We start from the raw sequence: 17,312 nt of genomic DNA, 5'->3' as shown, positions 1-17,312 counted from the left end.
CATGGCAACTATTTTCAGCATACAGCTAAAGCTATGGAGCCATAACAATCCTTGTTTCCTATGCAGCGGTATATACTACTCGGTACCATTTGTTAGCTTTTTCTTAAAACACAATACTACTTTATTGATATTCATTTATTCAAGACATATTTCTAACACAACTACCAAGTTTCAACATTGAAAGTCACAGAAGTGGTTTTCTCGGCGACAACAAAGACAACAAAGCAAGTCTAGTTACAAGACACTTCAATAGATGGCGCCAGCCACTCCAGCAGGAGAATGAAGTTACGGTGAGGTTACAATGGTGGAGTGAAGTTACAATACAGTTATGGATGATCCGGCCTTGTAGCCACTCTCTCTAACCGTCACGAAACACTGTTGCCGAGTGTAATAATAACCAATGATATGCAAGATGAAACTGCAGTGAGAAAAAAAAAAAGCAGAGTGCAATAAAACAACCTCTCTCCACAGTCAAAACACTGCTCAAAGGATCGCCTAGGATCTTTCACAAACCAATCTCAAAAACAGGACAGAAAGTGGATCCTTGAGAAGATGCAACCACTCCAGCACCTATGCAGAAGCACAGCTTTCCACTGGAGCAGTTTTGTTTCATTAGAGACTAGTACGATGAACAGTGTGGTCCACTATTAAAAAGAGAACATCCGATCGCATAGCCTACATAGTTCGCAAAGAGTGTTGCCACCAACAACTGGCAAGAATGGACAGCACCATGCACATGCAGGAGAAGAAAAGCAGCCAGAGGTGGTTGTGCGCATGCCCCCTGTGCCATTGTCTCCAGCTCTCGTGGGAGAGCTTCGCAAAGTGCTGCAGCCATGCGGTCTCATGCTCCCTTTAACAATGGACAATACTGTATTTCCACCACCATACGTTTAGAGCACGGAACTTTAGCAAAGAAACGTAAATGGTGTCCATCCAGGACACTACGGCTAAAATTTAATTTTCCGCTACTCAATTCACTCGTTTAGAATCAAACTTGACATACTTGTTCCATGCTGCATGCTGCATGCAAGGACGGTGACAGTACTAAATATTTTTTTTGCTAATGCAGCACTCTGAAAACATTAGACTGCAGGCATAAAGTCTGGGAGAATTCTCTCAATAAAAGCAATCGTAAATTTTCTGCCAACCTGCCCGCAGGAAAAGATCAACTTTCATCACATGAAACCGGCTGGTACGTACCCTCTCAAGAGCGAGGGGCGCGGCGGTAGTAGTTGAGGGCTCCGACTAGGGTTCTTTAATCCCACGTCGGACAACTGATGCATGTTTTTGCCACCACAACTATGATTTTATTCTGTCACCTTGAGCTTAGCAGCTGAATGCTAAGGTCACTTGGCCACAGCAACGAGATTTAATTAAAAAGAAATGAAAAACTGTGAACACGTTCAGTACAGCCTCCTTTTCACACCAATGGGGCAGCTAACCACAATGACAGTGGAGCCACACCATATGCAAATGAGTTGCGATAGTCTATTGGCCTTAATAACTTAATAAAAGAAGCAGCCTAGTCAAACAAGTCCTACTCACCCCTACACTGAGGAAGAAAAATTTGTTGTCCTGAAGGTTGGGCTTCCATTCGCCGCACACAACACACCGGTAGTCGTAGATGCTTTTGATGCCGTCGAGGAACTTGGGCTTCAACTCATCAGGCCGCTTGTCGAAGTAGGACAGCTCATTCTGAAACAGCAGGGTTGAGTGAGAAGACGGAGACTGAAAAAGTTGCAGCCATAAAATCGAACAGAGATCAACAGGCTTCGTAAAAATATAAAAGTTGGAAAAAAAAAAAAGAGAAAAGGCCACCTGTAAAAGCTCTCCTATAACGAAAAATGCACCAAAAAATCAGGAAAAGTAAGTCGACCACAGGAACAGGTTTAAAACATTGTTCCTTAGTGCCTGGCATGACCGTAGCAATGTACTGTACAAGTTGACACTAACCGTGGTAGAGGGCACTTGTTTCATTCATAACTTTCTTCCTGCAGCGTTAACTATCATAACTTTATAGTAAGCCGTAATACGATGTACTACCACCAACTCCTTGAATTCTGTCTTATCCTGTGCATTTCACCTCGTCATCTGAAGTACCGTACTTACCCAGTTCTACTGCACACCTTTTTTTCCAAAAAAAAAAGAAGGAACGATAAAGTAGCGTGCACATTAGAATCCGACATAAAACCAAAAAGGCACAAATTTTGCCGCACCCACAGTCATTGCATTTCAAGATGGCGCCAAAGCCGTTAGCCTGTGCCAGCAATAGCGTCACTGATGCTGAGAGCAACATCAAGCAAAGTCACGCCAGGTTTGTTTTGCAGTACAGAAATCGTTACGCTTACGCAATTCCTGATGGAGGTGGCTGAGGATATGCAAACGTACGCCACTTCCTCTATGAGGACGTTCGCTGGATGGGCATTCGAGGCATGGGCCACAATCCCTTTGGCCATGGTCTATAGAATATTTGTTCAAGAACTGCTGAATGGCACTGAGGACAATATGTTGTGGTTGGTTGAGAGTGACAAAACTGTTATAAAGCGATGAGAAGTAAAGTTCTAGAAATAAACCCCTCGGTCCAAATAAGTTTTGCGCGTTGAATTTGAGAGTGCTTTTTTTTTTCTTGACCATGAAAATCGGGTGTGCGTTAGAATCAGGGCACGCGAGAGTTGGGTCGGTACGATAGAGGCTCAGGGGTAGGAGTACAAACAGACAAGTCTTTCTAAAACAGACTAAACTGGTCTAAAGTTACATTCCTACCTCTTACTTATTAAATCAAACTAAAAAACTACTGCTGTCTGTGAGCCCGCAACACCAGCCCTAATGAGATGAGGTAATCTAAAATTAGCTTCCAATGCATCTAATGCCTTCGAAGCATTGAAGCAAAGAATATATATGTCTTGATCCAGCATTTCCCAATTCAAGCCTTGGTCTTTGCCTCACTTTTTTTTTCCTTTAAACCAATTGCACTCTCTAAATTTCTTATTGCCAAGACTAACAATGGATGCGAAGAGTCAATGGGTCACAACCCATTGGTCCTTTGATACAGCGTACTGTATGCCTAAAGCTCAATGAATTCACATTTGTGATGAGCGAATATTGAAATCTGTGACTATGAAGAAAAAAATTCCTTCGAATTTCAAATATATGATCAGTAAAATATATATATATATATATATATATATATATATACGAAGAAAAGAAGCCAAGAGTCAGCGAGGCCAAGGAAAGCATTGGGGATTGTGCTTTGTCTTTTTTTTTTAATTATTACTTGATAATCACATAAATAAGTAATGTAATGTGTTCAGGGGAAAGATAAATAAACACAAAGTAGAAGGAAAAACAATGTGCCGATGGTAGGAATCGAACCCACGACCTTCCAATATCACGTCCGGTGCTCTTCCATCTGAGCTACATCAGCCGCTGTCCCCCCTGCTACTTTCTTGGGTGTTAATGTTGTCTGCATATGAACCTTGAGAGTGTTCACCAGCGCCACCCTCAACTAGAGCGGCGGACATGCAACGTCCTGTGTTACTGCCAGCGTCACGTAGAATGTGACGCTGGCGATAACACTGGCAAATGCAGTGGAGACTGCTGCATTTGCCATGTAGATGCACCGTCGGTGCTGGAACATGACAAGCTGTATCAACTGCGGTCGCTCATTCCTCTCATGTCAGTTCATGTTTGCAGTCTTGCAATTTGCAGGGTTCTGCCAAATTTCCAGTAATTCATGACTAGCTAGGAGATAGTCACTATATCAAGGTCAACTGCCGCGACAAATTGTCAAATAGTACATGCATTTCAATGGTGGCAGCACTGGAGAATTGAAAAACTTCATAGTGTCGAGGAATTCACTACACGGAGGTTCATTACATAGAGGTTTAACTGCATTTGGTAATTTTCAAACATTCGGAAAATTTGTAATAGCAGGTTTTCTAATTGGATAAGAATCGAATAACAAACATATCCAATCCTTATTCGAAATTTCTAATATTTGCCCTACACCTGAATAATAAAGCGATTCGTGCATGCGCAGCATGTACAACCAGCGACCAAGGTTTGTATTCCAAGCTTGCATCGTTTTCAGTAGTGTAGTTACCTCCATAACCTTGAGTCATCTGACTGGTGGAAACACTGGACATAGATGTCACTACAGTCGAACCCAGTTATATCGAACCCGGATATATCAAATTTTGGTTATATCGAACTCAAAGAAGGTCCCCTTGAAAATCCCATGTTAAAGTATAGGAAAGCCGCGTCATATATCGAACTTAATTTCACCGGTCGTTCGATATATCGCACTCCGCACCACGCACTGGAAAGTGTGCCTTCCCCAAAGACGATCGCATCACCCTTGGCCGTTTGCCGCGTGACGTTTTCAAGCCACGTGCGGAAGGAATGAGAGGGGACAGTTCGGCGACGGCTGGTCTGGGCAGCGCCGCGCCCATTCCCCGAAGGCGTGCGCATCTGCAGTTATTGTTTCCCACGCGCCAACACATGACGTTTGCAAGCCATGTGCGTTGGTGTGCCCATCTTTTTGCCGAGCTATCTCTCTCCTTCAGCACGCACTACGCATGCGCCAAGCCAGCTCAGCTCGTTTTCAGACAGGCGTCGGACGCTTTCTCCAGCGTGTGTTGCGAACCCTCTAAAAAAAGCGGCAGCTTTGTTGGTGTTGTTTCTTTTTTTTTTTTTTTTTTGCGAGTCATCCTTTCTTATCGTTGCGCTGTTCGGACGTTAAGAAATGGCAGGGTTTCCTTTTTTTTTTTTTTTGCGGGAGTCGTTTATTCTTGCATGTATGAATCAACGAAATCACGCGGTCAGCTGCTGCGATCATGACGCCCGCCCCAAGCGCGGCGTGATAAATCGAAACAGGCTTGTGCAATCAAGCCATCAGGGGCACTCTGCCAAGTTTGCTCCCCACCACCGCAGGAGCTATCAAAAGATAAACGGGCCCCGACGTTATTACTGCGCAGCATCTTGGCACGCTGCCAAGAAATTAGCTGTGGATGAGACGACCCAAACGGAGTGACGCGCGCCATGAAAATGCAAGTGAAAACGCTCGCGATTTCTGCAGCGGCGACACGGAAACCTTGTTTTGAGCTGCTGCGGTGGCTCCAGCAACCAGAGGGACGCAGTTCCAAAAAGTTTGAAATTTTTCGCTCTGTCGCTGCCGCTCTCGCTGAGATCGCTTGCACGTGAGTGAGCTAACTTTAACGCATTTTTTTTTTTTCAAATTCTCGGTGCCAAAGTGGAGGGTAGGTTCATTATGCGAGTGGGTTGATTACCCGACAAATACGGTATCGTTTTTTCGCATCGTAAGTGCCGTCACAAGCCGATTTCTGTATATCGAATTATTGATATATCGAAATATTTCGCGATCCCCTCCGAGTTCGATATATCCGGGTTCGACTGTACCACTTCTGGTTTCGGTGTCTCCACCAACCAAGTGGCTTGAGGACAGGGAGATAACGACACTTTTGCAAAACGATTCAAACTTGTAATACGGACCTTGCATTCTCGAAAGCAGTGTTACCCAAAGGCCCTAAATATACTGGAAAGAATTTGGTAAATTTGCCATACAATCCAAGCACAACTTTGAGTGTTGTCTATACAGACAGGCAATTGGTATGAATTTGCTCTAAGTCCCAGCATAAGTTACATGTTGGGCACAATGAACCCTTGTTTTCAGTTTTCAACCAAAACAATGCTGGAGACCCTATTGGCGCCCGATAACGCACCAAAGAGTACATACTGGGTACATTTCAACTCGACTGCTTTATGAAAATAGCATAGAGATAAAGCTGAATGTGCTCTAATTGATCAAAGCATGCATGCTAAAAGGTGCTGAGTAGTGCAACACGATGTGCTTGAAAGCTGCAGAGTTCATCACAGCCATTAGATTAAACAGGTTTGAAGCTTACACGTACACTAGCACATCATGGATTGAACTTGGAATATCAGTGCAAAGTGCAGGCAACACAAGTTGGGTTAGGTTAATAAAAATACCCCACCTTGGTGAGCTCCTTAAGCTTTGCTTCGGGCGGCTGTCGTTTTGGCTCCGACCGTGCCTGGTCTGGAACCTACAAAGTCATGGACAGAGAAAAAGAAAGAAAAACATATGGGATGTTCTTTGTCCAGAAGGGGAAGGGAGACCAACAAAACAGCACAAATTAAATGATGCTCACCAATATCTGTTTGGGACATCGCTCCTTTTGAGTGAATTGATAGAAATTTTATTCCAGTGATCAGCAGTTATAAGGGGAAACCAGAATGGGCCCCAATAATTTCTGAACTCTCCCTATATAGCAGCAGTATCACAAACCTTAAGTCTGAGATTTTAGCAACCTTCCTACACTCACTTCTCAAGCAAATTTAACATGAATCGCAGGTACTGCGGCTTCCTAGGCACTGCCTGGATGCTGTTAAGTGTGCAGTTAGTGGTGAATGCTCAGTCTGTTTAAACTTGAGGAATTATGATTGGTATTTCAATGAATGAGAGATTTTCGTTTCAATAATCAAAACTTTTAAAAAAATATATGCATACGAAGTGGTGCTCTGCAATCTTCTGTATATTCAAACTTGACCACGTGCATCAGCAAAACGTAAAATATGGATCAGAGGCACTACTGTAAAATCTTTTTAATTCAATCCCCGTTAATTTGGGAATTCAGATCATTCAAACCAGAACTGCAATCCCAGCCGGCACCCATGTAAACCTATGGGTTCGGATGCTCGTTAATTCAGAAATTGGTGAGCTCGCTCTGGTTAATTAGGATGGGCAACCGGATTGCGTAAATAAAGTTGCACAGTGCAAAAAAACAAACGAGCACACAGACAAGTACAAGACGGACACTTAGTGCCTGTCCAGTCCTTGCCTATCTGTGTGCTAGTCTTCCTTAGTGTTGAAAACTACTTGCAATTCGATCCATAAAATGGCTCCAAAACAGCACCAAAAGCCTTTTGCACCGTACTAAATTTAACTGGCGACAACAGTGGACAACAGTCGACCACAACTGCAATAAAAATTTTATAGCAATAATTTGGGATGCATTTCTTTGTGCACACTGTCTGAAATATGTCAGAACAGAACTACTAAAAAATGGTAAAGGCTGCTACGGTCTCTTATAGCGTGGACAGCGAGTTAGCAGTGGAACCCTTTCACAAGTTAAGTTGTCATTCATGACAAGCTTGACCTCTGAGGTCAAATTGAAGTAGGTCGGCATTATGGATAACTGCATTAAAAACAAAAAAAAAGGGAGGGTACAGACTTCACAACTGTGAATTCAGTTAAGGTAAAAAGGAAAAAGAAATTTCCATCCACTTTCAAATCCATTTTCTCGAGTAATTAATGCAGCCTTTATACTGACAAAAAAAAAAAAAAAAGGTCCTCACAGCCAGACTCATACAATAAATAAAAATTAGATGAGGTTGTTGTCAGTAACCCTGGGTGGCCAAACTGATCCCCAATCCCACACTTCAGTCCAGTTCCTAGCAGCAGAGTTTGTGTGTCTACAGAAAGTGAGGTAGGTAATGCTACTTTCACGCTAAACTTGGCATCTTTGCTGGCTTTTTCACACATGTGCATAGCTGGGCTTGTATTCAGAGTTTGCTTCCTCTTAGAAGTGCCTTTTTGTGCCCTCAGCCCCTTCCTTCACTCTGGGGGTGGAAACACCAAAAGCGGATGTAAGCTTGGTAGGAATTGCAAACAGTGACATCTGTTTCTACCATTTACACCAACCAGGTGAGGGTGAAAATGATACTTCTCAAAATGGTGCGGAATACAAGCCCTGGCTGCAGTTCCATCCACTTACAGTGGTAAAGTTGCTGACAGTGGTCCAAGTGCTACTAAAGTGGCGTGGCACTTTACAGCAAGAAGCTGAAGCGAGCAGAGATTACGCACCTTCCAGTGCTGCAGGCATTCTTTCCGGAGGGTGCTTTGCCTTTCTTCGTACAAGTCACTGCACACAAGTCGAAAAGAATGATTGTTGGCGTGATAAGACTTCGACCAAAGGGCTGCCAATACTAACAGCATTAATTGAGCACAAAGGTAGTCTTGGTTCACTAACAAGTAACGTTAGAAGAGCTGTGAGCGAACCCCCCCCCACCCTCCCCTTCTTGTGTAGTAACCAAAGATATTTGTTCATTAACAACACAGTATCATCACTGATGACTGCTCATGAGCTAACAACAGCATACTGCAGCAAGAACACTTTCATCCTGGCCTTGTGAGAAAACATGCAGCTGGGGGAAAAAAAAAAAAAGAAAATGCAGCTGTAGGATTCTGGTCGGCTTGTTCCAATGCCGAGAATCGTCAACTGCTGACAGTTGAATACCATGAGTTCAATAGCGGGACATACCCGCAAAAGAGATCCTGTTTAATTTCCTGCCATCGGGAAATTAGGACAGAGCAATGCCTCCTTCATTTTAATCTCAGACAGGTCAGCTGGCAGTGTTGCCAAGTTAGCGGTTTTCCCACTAAAATTAGCGGATTTTCACAGTATTTAGCATGCAAAAATGTCTATTGTGTGAGGCGAAATATTTAGTGGTTTTTTTAGGTCTTGTTGACATTTTTACTCTCAATTCTGTACTTATTCTTTTAATAATCACATGAATCAATGTTTGCATACTCATGTTAGCAAGTGTGAAGAGGAACACCCACCTGTTCTGAGCAAAGGCTTTAATCTTCTTTAGGTGAGTCACCTGGGCCCGCCCCAGCCTTGAAATCAAAAAAGATAACAAAAAATGCAAAATATTAAAATACAGGAGCAATATATTGAAAGGTTGAAGCTTTTAGTGATCCCACAACATGAGAGGTATCATATTTACTAGATTCTGAGCAGCCCTCTTTTTTTTAACAATCGCACTGTCAAAATTGGGGGAGGCTGACTAGATTCAAAAGCCTAAAATACCTCGCCCCCCACCCCCCATCCTCACTACTTCCATGGCAATGTCTCAATGAGGTGGGAGCTAGAAATGCTATTTTATTTGAGAAACATTCACCAAAAACAAGTCCAAACAGTTGAAACCACCACTTGTGTCTGGCATTCAGTCACTTTCATCGCCGCTCAAGGCCATCATGCCATTTCAGCCGCTGCTGTTGGTATCCTAGAGAAGATCACTCTCTGAACCGTTTAAGTAGCTTGCAATTGAACACCTCTTAAATTGCATGGCGGCAACACTGACTCAGACCTACTTCCATGCATCTGGAATCCACGTTGCGATAGTTGACGAGCATGCTTTTTATGGCTTTCCTGTCGTCGCCTCGTGCCTCTTGGGTTTCCACACCAAGGTTTGCTTTTAAAAGGTTTGTTCACTGAAACGTTGAAACATTAAAGCACCAGCATCCTACCATCTGTAATCACAATCAAATCGCTGTTACTATTCCTACACTCGTGTTCACCTTTGTCTTCACGAAACATGATTACTATTCGTTTGAACTTCAAAGTGCAGACAGCACTCCGAACTCATGCCAACTTCCATCAGGACTGTAATACAACTGACTTCAAAGAAAGCAATGGTGCGCCCCTGAAACCTGATCCTGTCTACAGAATGAGCAAGCGTGTTTGGTGGTTTGGCTCTGTGCTCTTCCTTGCAAAAAAAAGAAAAGGGATGCTTATCAATGAAAAGAGAGAGTGGATACTTAGAATCATAAAACTTACAGTATATTCCAAAGCATGGAGTAACTCATAGGAAAAAAAAACAGTGACCCTTCAATTTATCCAACAGCACATTATTCTTGCATAGAAAAAATTAATATCTCCTACTACTAACATTGGGCTAAGTCAAGCATGACCTAACTGTGCAGCACTTCCCTCCGTCTTGGTAATGTAGCCTTCTGCAAAAGCTGAATGTGCTTCTTCAACATTCCTCGCGTGCAACCAAATTGTACGGATGAACGCAGCATAAGAAAAAGAATAAAAACTGGCCTGCAGATGAAGGTAAACAATATTTCCCATCACAGGAAAGTACAGCAAAGAAAGATACAACTTCAACTGCTGCAAGTCAGTGGCTTCCAATTTTTTCTCTAGCATCCCAAAGCCCGAACAACTTTTGAAAAGTGCCAAGTGGCAAATTTAGTGGGCAAAGAAAAGGTGGCAGATCGTGCACGCATGAGTTTCAGGGCTTGAACGTTCCCCGGAACCCAGTTCAAGAACTCCTACTGTTAGCAATTCTTGCAGACAGCACAACATACAAGTGAGCTCTACGAGATTTTGGACGCAAGGGACAACTATATACTCTGCCTAATGTAAAGAAAAAATGTGCAGCATCTTCCTCACATATACAGCAAAATCTCATTAATTTGACCCCTGTTAGTTTGGAAAATAAGATACACGAACCAGGAGCGTGGTCCCGGCCAATAGCAATGTAAGCCTGTGCGTCAGACCGGATTCTCATTAATTCGAACGCGGGTGAGTCTTGCTTCGGTCAATTCGGATGGGCAATTGCATCGAGATATGATATGCGCAGCCAGCGATCCCCGAAATAGGCCTCCCAAACTTTAATTTTATGGAACAATGGTGTCTGGCAACTTCGTACGACAAGGATCGAAGTCCTCAATTTCTGAAATATATAGCTTATATTGTTTCGGTGGCACTTTCATTAACTTCACGCCGTCCTGCAGCTGCAATCGGTTATGCATCGGATAGGTGAACCATTTTGACTGGCTTGGTGAATCACTGTACTTTTAGTTTTTTGCACTCGTGCCATGCTCTTCTAACACTTGCATATATCCCTTGCGCGCATTTTTTTCAGGCCTATCCGATATTGGAACTTTTGGTTGATTCAAACATTTTTCCGGGTCTCTTTAGGCTGAATTAAGAGAGTTTACTACATTTACAGACCGCTAAGTGATCTCATCATGTGCATAGAAAAAATGCACTGCCACAAGCTTTTAACGTCGACTTGTGTTTCCAATGCCACATGCTATCAACGTGCGCAAAAGATTCCAGGAACCCACTTGTTGTTGGAGTCTCGGATGTACTTGGCGAAGTTGTCGTCATCGTTGATCACCTCCAGAGGGACCACTTCGACGATGTCGTCCAAGCGGGTGACGCTCGAGATCTGCTGGAAGCGGCAGCACAGCTCATACATGTAGTCTTCCACATCCTTGGTATCTGGACGACGCCACTTGCAGACAATGTACCTGCGCAATGATAAGACCGGCGCACCAAAGCCAGGATCAACCTATGCCAGAGCACAAGTGAGGAAAAGAAATGGAACAATTACTAGGCCTCTGCCAACACTGTCGCTAGGAGACATGAACCGAACATTCTTACATGCTCGTAATATTATGCTGGCACTGATCTTTTGCGTGCCAATGAGTGGTCCTTTTTTTTATATATAAACTTAATGTGGCAGCAAAAACGAGTAGGAGCTGGAGAAAAAGACCAAAGAAAAAGTTTTGCAAGCAAAAGCAAAGCTAAAAGATAACAAAATAAGTATAACAGAGGATTTTCCCAAGCCAGAAAGAGGTTAATCGAATATGCCAAATCCCTACCCGGCTCGCCATTCTTCAAGCTCAAGTACAATAAGCTAGTTATCGACAACAAGTGCTTTACATATGATTCTATCACAGACAACATATCAGAGTTAACCCACACTACCTCAAAGCTAACTGTCGCTCCTAGCCCGGTTACTAGTTCAGTGCAGTCACCTTCTGAGCAGCAAAATGCATCGTCATACAATTAATGTTTACAGAGGGGCAGTGGCTGCAGCTCCCCACCAACACACGTGTCTGTCTTGTTCACTAACATAAGAAGCGCTATCAAAAAATGTACTGAACTTTCGTCTCTTGTTGACTCTTGTTCCGCTGATATTTTAGTACTAACCGAGACATGGCTTCATAGGCACATTTGCGACAGTGAAATTCTTGACTCACCTAACAAATTTCAATTCTATCGATACGATAGGAGCGCAAGGCAAGGTGGTGGCGTCCTCATAGCCGGTAACAAACACATCGAATCTTTCACCCTTAACAAAGCTACGTTTTTGGAAATGGTATGGGTACATCTAAAACTAACCCACCGTCATGTTATATTAGGGGCTTGTTATCGCGCTCCGAACTCATCACCGACATATGTCTCGGAGCTTCATGACACCATTAACATCGTAACGACGCGATTCCCGAAAACACCTATATTTTGACTGGGCGATTTTAATTTTCCTGAAATTAACTGGCTGGACGGCGCCAATCCTATAAATTCCAGTTCCTCGACTTCTAAAGAATTTGTAGACTTATGTTCGTGTTTTAACCTAGTGAATATTGTCACACAACCAACATGCATAACAGATACTACAGCTAATATACTAGATCTAGTTGTTTGTTCAAGCCCTGAATTATGCTCAGAAATAGCATTCTTACCAGGTTTGAGCGATCATCTTGTATTAAATTTTCACATTACCATCTCTAAACATAAAAGATTAAAGACGACTAAAACACTGCGTAATTAACAGAATCAACCACGAGCTTGGCTTCTTTTTGACGAAGCTCCTAGAAGGCTTTGAGCTATGCCCCGTTGAAGCTAACTGGACATTGTTCAAGAACAAGGTTGCTGAGCTTACTAACCGTTTCATTCCTATTCGAAATATCCCTTATAATCCAAAGGCACCGTGGTATAACTCGCACATTAGGCGGCTATCTAACCGAAAGAAACGCTTATACCGGCTAGCTGAAACCTCACGCAGTCAGTTTCGCTGGTCATCATATCGCGCCGCAAATGATGCTTATATTTCAGCCGTTAAAAATGCTAAAAAAATAATGTACTAAGACTTTACTGGATATGCTGCTAGCAAATCCTAGAAAATTTTGGAAAGTTGTTAATCCGGCAGACAGGTCTAAAATCACTCTAACAAGCTCCGACGACGAACCTATTTCTGACAGTGAATGCTCATCAATATTAAACAATGTTTTCTCCAGTTTCTTCAATAAATTTCCGTCTAGCAACATACCTTTTTGTTGCGCTTATAATTATCTACCAATGTACCCTATCACTATATCACTATCAGCCCCGATGGAATCGCAAAAATTATTGATGGCCTGAAACCTTTTTCAGCTGCCGAAACTGACTGCATAAACTCAAAGTTTTTAAAAAGCACAAGATTATATTCCTCTATTATTCTGTCTAAAGTATTCCAGCAATCTCTTGAGCATAGTACAATGCCGGCAGACTAGAAAATAGGGAAAGTGATTCCAGTACATAAATCTGGAAACAAACATTCACCCTAATAACTATCGCCCTATTTCAATTACCAGTATCCCCTGTAAGATTCTCGAACATATCCTTTTTTCACACATAGTAAACTTTTTAGAATCTAACTCATTTTTTCATCATGCACAACATGGTTTTTGCAAGTCATATTCGTGCTAAACACAACTTGTCCTTTTTACCCACAGGCTGCATACAATTCTTGATCGTCATTCAACTGCACATTGCATCTTTTTAGATTTCGCTAAGGTTTTGATAAGGTTTGGCACCGGCTTCTGCTACTAAAACTGCGCACAATAGGACTTGATACTAATGTACTGAAATGGCTTGAATGCTTTCTAACAGAACGTCAGCAGTTTGTAGCAGCTATTTGAACTAACTCAAGCTTACACCCCGTCCTCTCTGGTGTTTCGCAAGGTACCGTGCTTGGGCCCTTACTCTTCTTAATATTCATTAATGACCTGCCTGATACAGTTACCTCATCAATTCATCTATTTGCCGATGATTGTGTCCTTTTCTGTGAAATAAAACTGATGATGACGTATGCGCAATACAAACTGATATTAACAATATCTCTTCCTGGTGCAATGCATGGCAAATGACACTAAATGTTAAAAAATGTAAATTCTTTTGAGTGTCAAGGTCAACTGGCAACTTACCTGCATATCGTCTTAACAACGTTGCTCTCGAATCAGTATCGTTATACAAGTACCTAGGCATTTACATCACATCTAACCTTAGATAGAAAACTCACGTCGAATTTATTGTCAACAAAGCTAACCGCCTGTTAGGCTACTTAAAACGGAACTTTCACTCAGCCCCTGCTAACACTAAGCTTCTCTTCTACAAAACTATTGTTCGTTCGCAACTCGAATACGCATCGTCAGTTTGGGATCCATGTACTAATGATCTTATTAACCAGCTAGAAATGACTCAGAACAACGCAGCTCGATTCATCTTCTCTATCACCGCACTGCCAGCGTATCCACAATAAAATCTAATCTCAACCTGTTAACTCTCGCAACTCGTCGAAAGCTCGCACGTATATGCCCCTTTATATATTTTATCATGATGACCTACGCAATAAACTGCTCATTCCACCTTCTTATATATCATCTCGCATAGACCACATTCACAAAGTGGGCATAACTGCATGCAATAGTAGAAGTTTCCTTGACTCATTTATACCCCGCACATCGAAAGACTGGAATCGCCTTCCCACTCCTATTGCAACCATCACTAACTTTTCATTATTCCAGTCTGCCGTGCGCAATGTCGACCATGCAAATTTTCGTTAGTACTGTATAACTTTTGCTTTAATTTTTCTGTGTTCACCTCAGAGTACCGTCCGCGAAAATACTGTTTACATATTGTGTAATGATATCTTCTAATACATTTTTTGAGTCGGAAATAATACTTGTGCAATATTACGCAATTCTTAACTATGCTGACATCTTTTTTTTACTTGTACTATACTCTTTTATGCTGTGCATTTTTTGTATTCTTGTACTCCACCCACTCCCCTCTGTAATGTTCTTACCCTGAGGGTAACAATAAATAAAATAAAATAAATAAATAAAAGTTGGGGGATCTGATTAACTTTAACATTCTCGTAACGAATTATGCTTTGCTGATGACTCGACTTTGTGGAGCTGCGTGTGAACTGCAGGCATGTTTGACACAGCAGCCACTGGACTATGCACTAGGCCAGATCATAAAGTTCATTCCGTCACTGAGACATGCGTTGCATTAAACAAGCTCAATTTTCTTCTACCAAGCACTACCTAAAGCTTAACTGCAAAAAGCCCGCTTCACGATGTTTGTTTATTTACCCTAAGTGCTCTTTCAGGCATTATGTGGGGTAGGGATATATAATCTGCCATAAACGTGCGGTATGGGAAAAGAAGTTTCCGCACAGGACAAAATGACAGAGTACAATGGAACCCCTTTCACTCACTCAAACCGGCAAGGATCTTTACTAAATCAGGGTCTTTACTGTGCGAGTCGCTGGTGATGACATGGCCCTGAAAATGCTTACTAGTAACTAAATGACTATTCACTGAACACGTCTCGTTGCTTTATAAAAAAAAAAAATGCTATAAAATACCTTTCATCCATCTCTTATTGTCTCTTCCTGCAATTTCCATTTTTTCAGTAACAAGATTTTTGTGTGCATCTCGTGGAAGCGCCTCTTTAGCATGAATACAATGTGGCTATGAATACAGCTGAGTTCGATTTGATGCAAACACCGAGGCCTCGCATAAATACGGTGTTGTCTTCCACTGTTTCTGTCATTTAAGCGGCAAGTTTTCCTTCACGGTTCCTTGGCCTACGTAAAGTTGGTTTCTCCCCAGGCCTGGTAAGCCTGGCAGAAAAGCCATTAAAAAAAATACTGTTAATATTATTATTTCATTATTTGCCTCGCGAATCGCGATCCTACCTAGTGTGCATGCAGTGATGTCATTTTGTGGAAACTATGTTGCTGTGGCCACATGCGCTTTACTATAACCAATTTTTACCAAAGACACCTTACTATAAAGGGGGGAAAATGTAGTCGTCTATGGAAGACAAACTGGGACTTCAGTTTCACTTTCGGTGATGTGAATCTCACGGGATTGCAAAAAAACTTGTATCATTCGAACATTAGTATCATCAAAACGAAAGAAAATCAGTATACAGAAGCATAGGAAAAGCAGTCAAGCAGACCTGTTTATGTCCAAGGAGGTTTATTACGATCGTACGGTCACAGCTCAGCCCATGCGTAGGCCGCGGGCCTCCGCAGACTTCTCACAGAGTGTACAGCCCAACAAGAGATAGCGATGCGCCGGCCGTGTGGCGCCGCAGACTGCTCGCGATGCGTACAGTGTGACTAGCGATCGCGAAGTCTACGATGTGCGGCCTGTACGTGCCCGCCGCCGACCCCTAACGGCCATGCCGCAGCAAAATGTTTGTGGCGTGGATAGAACACGATCGCGATACTGGTGATGTCCGTGCGCCTCCACATGCTTCTTGTGGCACTTACAGCATGACACAAGATGGCAACATGCGAGCTGCGCGGTGACACAAATTGCTCGCGAAGCCAGCGATGTGCGGTCCGTGCGCGCCTGCCGCCGCCAGTTTCTGTGGTAGCGACATCTGTGGCTTGTGGGCCAAGTGCTGCTGAAAGCTTTTTACGCCGTGAGGCTGACAGACAATCGCAGCATTGGCGAGGTACAAACCATGCGTCAACGCAAACTGCTCGTGATGCGTACATACAGCGCAGCTGACGATAGCGGAGTCAACGATGTGCGTGCAGTGCGTAGTGCTCAAGGTTGCGGTCGCAGTTCGTATCATCCGTAGTGGCGCGGAAGAGTGTTCGGCATTTTGCACGTTGTACAAAATGCATTTTAGCTGGGGAATTTTGCGTATTCCTATCCCGAAATTCGTATCAACTGGATTCACATCACCAAAATTTTACTGTACCTGAGTTTTACTATGGCAGGGTTCTACTGTATAGAGTGCAAGTCGATTCATTTGATACCCTTAATTTTGGTAGTCTGGGAAATTCAGACCGCCGGTGCAGTTACGGCCAACACCCATGTAAGTCTGTGGCATTGCATGTTGTTGCATGTCGTTGCATGTTTGCTGCTGTGGATGTTGTGGGCTTTGCACTGCTTAATCTGAATGGGCTCCCCTAAAGAAGCCACGCCCAGGCATGGCTGCCATGACAAGCAATCATATTTATAATCTTGTTTTTTAGTGTGTAAGCACTCCTCTGAGGTTTAAACCCCAAGCAACACATCGTCTTGCTTGCTTACGGAGCAGCTGTACAGCAACACTATTACAGTTACCTAACCATAGTCATGACGTCGTGCCTTACACGATGGCTATAAACAGGACCATGACTTGACCCTTGGACATGCAGTCAAACAATAAAAGCAAAAATTTAATTGCCGACAAGAGTGTGTCTCCTTTCAGCCAACTACACAAAGCTAGCCGACAAAACAACAAAACTTGCGCAGCGCTGCTTTCGCTTGATACGATTAGATTTTTAGCGAATATTCTCTGCATTTTTTTTTACTTGATAATTCAAAATTCAGAGGGGGCGGGGGATTTACAACTGAA

General features: G+C 42.8%; 1 protein-coding gene across 3 annotated transcripts in view; it reads right to left on the bottom strand.

Moving 5' to 3' along the window:
- Positions 1 to 17,312, bottom strand: part of Cmtr1 (Cap methyltransferase 1) — a 65,109-nt gene that overhangs the window by 22,074 nt on the left and 25,723 nt on the right. For all 3 annotated transcript variants that reach the window (XM_084582993.1, XM_084582992.1, XM_084582991.1), the window contains 5 exons: positions 10,961 to 11,146; positions 8,663 to 8,719; positions 7,904 to 7,961; positions 6,015 to 6,083; positions 1,546 to 1,695 (listed from right to left, as the gene is read on the bottom strand). In XM_084582993.1, coding sequence (XP_084439119.1) covers positions 1,546 to 1,695; positions 6,015 to 6,083; positions 7,904 to 7,961; positions 8,663 to 8,719; positions 10,961 to 11,146 — 520 coding nt within the window. The remainder of the gene's footprint in view (positions 1 to 1,545; positions 1,696 to 6,014; positions 6,084 to 7,903; positions 7,962 to 8,662; positions 8,720 to 10,960; positions 11,147 to 17,312) is intronic.

The sequence above is a fragment of the Amblyomma maculatum genome, chromosome 10, assembly GCF_055883805.1.
Source record: "Amblyomma maculatum isolate TAMU_Amacu chromosome 10, ASM5588380v1, whole genome shotgun sequence".
Lineage (NCBI taxonomy): Eukaryota > Metazoa > Arthropoda > Arachnida > Ixodida > Ixodidae > Amblyomma > Amblyomma maculatum.
This window is presented reverse-complemented; position numbering and strand designations above follow the sequence as displayed.